This window comes from Myotis lucifugus, unplaced genomic scaffold (genome assembly GCF_000147115.1).
Source record: "Myotis lucifugus unplaced genomic scaffold, Myoluc2.0 scaffold_224, whole genome shotgun sequence".
Taxonomy (NCBI): Eukaryota; Metazoa; Chordata; class Mammalia; order Chiroptera; family Vespertilionidae; genus Myotis; species Myotis lucifugus.
Window position 1 is genome coordinate 76,464 of NW_005871272.1, and position 6,876 is coordinate 83,339.

Below are 6,876 nucleotides of genomic sequence, written 5' to 3' on the forward strand. Positions count from 1 at the left end.
TGTAGCAAGCAGCATCTGGTCCAGTTCAAACAGACAAGGCTTGAGAGAGAGGGCAGATCACTCAAGGTCTAGCTTGAGTTCCACCACCCTCTCTTGGTTTGGTGATATAGTCTGAGCATCTGACTACTTGCACATCAAAACAGGTTTGTTTTCTTTTTTTAATGTGTTTTTTTTCTTTATTGATTAAGGTATTACATATGTGTTCTTATCCCCCCCCCCCCCCCCCCCCAACCCCTTACTCATGCCCTCACCCCCCTGGTGTCTGTGTCCATTGGTTAGGCTTATATGCATGCATACAAGTCCTTTGGTTGATCTCTCCCCCTTACCCCCACCATCCCTACCTTCCCTATGAGGTTTTACGGTCTGATCGATGCTTCTCTGTCTTTGGATCTGTTTTTGTTCATCAGGTTATGTTGTTCATTATATTGCACAAATGAGTGAGATCATGTGATATTTATCTTTCTCTGACTGGCTTATTTTTCTTAGTATAATGCTCTCCAGTTCTATCCATGCTGTTGCAAATGGTAAGAATTCCTTCTTTGTTACCACAGCATAGTCGGCCAACCTCCCGCTGTCTCCTCCTCCCAACAGGCCCAGCCCCGATCCGCCCTAATTGAGGTCGGGCTAGCTGGGCCCCACCCATGCACGAATTCATGCACTGGGCCTCTAGTATATATATAAAATCCTAATATGCAAATAGACTGAACAGTGGAACAACCAAACAACTGGTCGCTATGATGTGCACTGACCACCAGGGGGCGCATGTGGAACATGGCGGGCATTGGCTGTGGAGGGATGGTAGAGCAGGTGAGCAGGGGTGCCAGAAGATGGTGGGGTGCCAGTCACTGTCATCAGGGCAAGCCTCTAGTGGTTAGTGAAAATTCTTTGCTCCCCTGCGCTGTGGTCCTGCCCACCACTTGCACCGACTGCTGGCGCCGGCCCAAATCACTCCATGCTGTCAGCGTGTGGGAGTGGCAGCAATGGGAGTGGGGCTGCCAGCAGACAGGGGACTGGGGGCCGTGGCAGGAGGGGCCAGGTGGAAGCGTGGAGGATGGGCTGAGACCTGCCCCTATGCCCACCACAGCCTCGCTGCCCACAGTTTCTTTCAAGGTGCGTGAATTCATGCACCGGGCCCCTAGTTTAGATATAATTTAACAAAGTGTGTAGAGTATATGCTGAAAATTACAAAATCTTGATTTAAAAAATAAAGTAAAAGACTTAAGTAAATGTAGCGACATGCCATGTTCATGGATTATAATATTGAACATAGTAAATATGTCAATTCTCCTCAAATGTATCTGTAGGTGTGATTCAATTCCTATATGATTCCACTAAGGTTTTTAGTAGGTATAGATACACTTATACTAAAATTTAATAGAAAGGCAAAGCCATAGAATAGCTAAAATAATCTTGAAATTAAGGCTTATAATAAATTTACAGTAATCAAGACAGAAATAGGCCTACACAGACATACCCAAGTGATTTTTGACAAAGGGGCAAAAGTAATTTAATGGAAGGTTAGCTTTTTCAGCAAAAGGTGTTGGAGCAATTGGGCATCAATAGGCAAAAAACCCACAACAAAACACACACCACAAAACAAAGCAAAACAAAAAACCTGGACCTAAATTTCACATTTTATGGAAAAGTCAACTCACAGTAAGCCATAGTCTTAACTTTAAAATGTGAGACTCTACACCTTTTAGGATTAAGCGTAGAAGAAGACCCTCAGATGAAGAATTCTTTGACTTGGCACCAAAAGCACATTCAAAAAAAGAAAAATTGACAAATTGGACCTCAATAGAATGAAATCTTTGCTTTTCAAAATACTCTGTTTAAGGGAATGAAAAGACAAATTACATACTGAGAGAGAATATTTGAATACCACGTATCCAGCAAAGGAGTTGTAAACAACAAAAAATCTCAATCTAATTAGAACATTGGCAAAACCAGGAAGAGACGTGTCACCAAAGAGAGTGCATAAATGGTAAATAAACACACAAAAAGATATTCAACATCATAAGCCACTAGGAAAATGTAAATTAAAATTACAATGAGGTATCACTATCATACATCTATCAGAATGGCTCAAGAAAAAAATAGTAATAATACCAATTGCTGGCAAGGATGCAAAGAAATGGGATCAGCTGTACATTGCTGGTGAGAATGTAAAATGTTACATCCACAATGGAAAAATAAATCAGTTGCGTGTTGCAAACCAAACATACACTTAGAATCCAGCAATTGCACTTTTGGGCATTTATCCCACAGAAATAAAAACTCATGCTCACACAAGAACGTTTACTAAATAGTCATGGCAGCTTTCTCTGTCATAGCCCAAACCCAAGCATCTTTCAATGGGGGAACTGTTCAACTGTGATACATTCACATCAAGGAATGATCATTAATGACAAAAACCATCTATTGATACATGCATCACCTTGGATGAATCTTAAGGGATTATGCTATGTGGAAAAAAGCCAATCCTAAAACAGTTACATACTGTGCAATTCCATTTATATAACGGTCTTTAAATAACAACATTATAGGAATGGAACTCTGAGTAGTGGCTGTGGGAGATGATTGCTGGTGGGGGAGTGAAGAGTGTGTGGCTATGAAGGAGAGATTTTTGTGGTGATTGAACACACACTCTGTACCTTTGGGTGGTGGTTACACAGATAAGCACATGTGATTAAATTGGAAAGAACTATATTCTCACACAGAAATGAGTGCATGTAAAGCTAATGAACTCTAAATAAGCTCTGTGGGTTGCACAATACCAATTTCCAGGCTGTGATATTGTGCCACAGCGATCCAAGATGTCATTACAGGAGCAAACATGGGGTAGTCACAGAGACTTCCCTGTACATTTTTGTGCAACATTCCATGAATCTATAATTATTTCTAAATAAAGTTTAAAAAAAATTCTGGAGTAAAGCCAGATGTTTAAAAGATGCTGAGAAATAGTGACACAACAAAGAACAAAGTCAGAACAATGAACAAATAGTAGTCACATCAGCAGGGCTGACCCTGAATGGACTCCGGAGTTAAGGTGTTGGGAAATTTTTTAAATGATCTATAGAGCAAGGCCCATGGCTGGGAGCCAATGCCTAATGTTAATTAAAACGAATACCAGCCCTGCCAGGTGGCTCAGTTGGTTAGAGCGTCATCCCATACACTGGAAGTTACGGGTTCAATTCCATTCAGGGCACATACCTAGGTTGTGGGTTCAATCCCCAGTCAGGGCCCATATGAGAGACAGCCAATCAATGTTTCTCTCTCACATTGATGTTTGTCTCTCTCCCTAAAAAAATCAATAAAATAATATAATCAGATGAAGATTTAAAGAAAAAAAAGCAAAATTATAACTTTCCTACCTATATTTTTTGGTGTTTTCTCTGTCAAGAAGAATGTTCTTCAAAGATGAGGAAAAGATAGATGCAGATAAATATAAATTACAGGGACTGAAGTGGAGGGGCTGGAAGACAAGGAACATACTTACAATGAGTAGATAAGTAGGTCCTGGAGACCCAATACATAGTACAGTGATTATAGACAACAGAACTCCTTTATAAAGATCAAACTTGCTGAGAGAGTAGGTCTTAATTGCTCTCAACACTAGAAGAACTGATAATCATGTGATGTGACAGACCTGAGGGGTCACTATGTTACAGAGCCCCATAGAGATTACTGTCCATAATGGCACTCATCTAGAAAGTTCCATTTGTTCCAGGATCTCTGTACAAGAAGACAGGCAGTCACAAATGCACTTAGGAAAATAGTCCTTCCATCCAAACGGGAGTGCTTTTGTTTCTTGGTTAGCTGTTTAGGAAGTGGCATCCACAATCCAAGTCAGTAATCTGGGATTGCATCTCCCACACTTTCCGGTCCTGCCATTACTGTCCCTCTGATTTGACTCCTAACATTTCCCAGACCACTCTCCCTTTCCTTCTTCACAACTGCCTCATCTGTCGCTGCCACGCTCCTCTGTCCTCAGCATTACTCTTACCAGCTTGTCTGTCTATGATGGTGAGTAATCTTAAATGCACACCAATACCTCTCAGCCCAGCTTCAACCCTTTCAAATTGGCCCTAGTCTCAATCCCCACTGAGCTTTCCCCACTTAATTTTGGTCCAACAACATTGAGCTGTTTTCATGTTTCTGAATACTCCTCGCGAATATGTCTTGCACATATGGTTTCCTCCCCACCCCAGCCACCACACCATTTCCTAACTAATCCCCTTTGTCCATTAATCTCAGCTCTGACCTCCAGGGCCCACACCAGGCTCCTCTGTAATGTCCTGTGCAAGTATCAGTTCTAGCCGGGGGTGAACTGTATAGAAGTAGTTTACGGTGGGCTCGCCCTGCCAGTCTCCTGCCACCACCGACAGGACTGTGGGCTCCCTAAGGCCAGACACTGCGTTTATTGGTGTCTGTTTCCTCCGTGCTGGGTGCAATGCCCAGCAGGTAGCAGGTGCTGAATGTTTGACCGGCTGACTTTGTTTGAACACCTCAGTATCTTAGAGGTCATATAACCAGAATGCTGCATTCCCCAAAGTTCTGAACAGCCAGCAGTTATTAAAGTCATTCAGAAGCATGGTTCCTGCACTGCTGCACCTCAGACCCTTCATCTTTGTCCCCCCGAAAATCCACCCAGCAAGCTGCACATACAGATGCGGGCTGAGAGGGACACCGAGGCCAGCGGACAGAGCTGCAGTCGTTCCAGAGAAGATTGGGAGTGGGAAAGCTGATCGACTCGGAAGATGATTTGCAGAGGATACTCTAGAATGGCAGACCAGAGCTCCCCTGTGGCAAGCACTCACCTGTGACTTTAAATGCTACAAATTCTAGAAGATTTAAATGATGCAACAGCCACGTAACACCGAGCAATATAAATAAATAAAGACAACAGAGTTGACTGAATTTTTAAAATCTGAGTTTAACCTAAACAAACTAAATATGAAGCTAGAGAAAGCACTCCCCAGTCAACACAACAGCTAGAACAGCAGTCACCTTAAAGCGTTTCAAAGGAATGCATGAAATAAATATGAGGCACTTGGCTTCCATTCTGTGGAAGCTTCTCATTCCTCTTGCATTGCCATTTCATCACACAACCTGTGTGTCAGACTAAGACACTAACAAAAAGAAGGGGTGCATAATGAGCATTAGCATTAATCTTATAGAAATGCAATTGAAAAACATTGTGAAGCTTGAAAAACCCTACTATATGCTAAAAATACAGCATCCTTCATTAGCGTTACACAAATTCTAGATTGAAGCATTACGGAAATGTATTAGTGGGAGTCTGTGATGCTACCCCAGACTTTCTATGGCATCTCCAGTCTTCATCACCAACAGAAAGCCTACCTCGACAGGCAAGGTCGTCACTGGGGAGTAGTACTTTACCATTGATTTCGAAGGACTCCATCGTAGAGAACATGGTTTGGTCCAGAGCAGCTGCTTCTCCCGTGCTAGCTGGGCACTCTTCCTCCTTGAGAATTTCCTTTTGTTCCATCGCTAAGCTTTATAGAGGGTCAAAGTCCTGAAGCCAGCAGAAACGCGTCCCTCCTGGGGAACCACTCGGGGAAGATTGTTCCCATTTGCCTGGTTGTAGATCACACAGCACTTCCCTTTGGCTCTGACTTCTGAATTTGCAAAATGTTTCCTGCCGTGATCAGGACCGGGCATTTCCCAGAAACAGGCCATTCACGTGTGCAGCTCCTGCTTCGTGTAGCTGCTTGTCAAGGGGAGGGGGGCGGGGTCCAGGCAGCTTTCGGCACAAGTCCTTGCTCCCAGGCTCCTGAGAGCGGATCGCTGATGACCCCGGAAGGCTGTTCTCTACCTCCCCTTTCCTACCTGAGCCCAGACCCAGCCCACACTGAACTCTCCCTCCCCTGTCTCCTGCTACTCTTGCAGTTCATCCTTGCTACTCAGAGTGTGGGCCACAGACTGGCAGCAATGGCTGCACCTGGAAACTTGTTGGAAATGAAGTCTCGGGCCCGATGTAGACGTGCGCTTCAACAGATCCCCCGCTGATGTATGTCCACATTAGCATTGCAGAGCACTGCTCTATGCCACACCGTTCAGCATGCAGCTACATTTCCCCTCACAGTGTTCTCATGTCCCACGTGTGCACATATGTGCTTGCTCTGGCCCCAGTAAGAGCTGAGACGCTTGAGGGGAGGTTGTATGGGGCAGTGATTAAGGCACAGACCCTAAGAGCTGAAACGCCTGGGTTCAAATTTCACCTCCTCCACATAGCAGCCATGTGACTGTGGGCAAGCCACGTTAGCTTTAGGTGCCTGACGTTCCTCATTTGTAAAATAGGAAAGATTGCAATGATTATTATGCACGTTAAATGAATGAAATCAGGCCTGGTGGCTAAGAGGTGCCTGGTGGGCAATGAGCACTGAGGTGCTGCTGCCCGTTAGCGCCGGAGACACTGACCGTGCAGGGTGCCAGGGAGATGAAGGAAACAGCCTCTGCCCTAAGGTGCGCTCTAGTCTGCAGGATGGAGGTGGGTACAACTGAATTCCAGAAGATTTCTGTTAAGTGTGGTGGCAATGGAAGCGCTGGAGGGGACGGACGTGGCCCAAGGGGGAGGCAGGGGTGGGAATACCACGATGAGCTTCCAATCAGATCTGGGTTTAGCGGATGACCACAGCTTTACCTGGAGAGCAAAGCAAGACAGGGCCCCCCAGCAGGAGGAATGGCAAGAGCGCCTCACATAGGCAGGAACCCCGGCGTCTGGGCCATCTGGGATGGAAGGTGAGGAGGGGAGGTAGCGGGAGATGAGCCTGGCTGGCTCACTCACTTTCTTTGCCCTGAGGCCTGGCCGAAAGGAAAAGGGGAAAATGTCCACCAGGCAGAGGTCCCAGT

At 45.0% G+C, this 6,876-nt stretch overlaps 1 protein-coding gene across 1 annotated transcript in view; it reads right to left on the reverse strand.

Moving 5' to 3' along the window:
* MARCO (macrophage receptor with collagenous structure) overlaps positions 1–5,512 on the reverse strand; it is a 36,540-nt gene extending 31,028 nt beyond the window's left edge. Inside the window, exon 1 of the mRNA XM_014463866.2 lies at positions 5,404–5,512. Coding sequence (XP_014319352.1) covers positions 5,404–5,512 — 109 coding nt within the window. The remainder of the gene's footprint in view (positions 1–5,403) is intronic.
* Between the last annotated feature and the right edge of the window lie 1,364 nt (positions 5,513–6,876).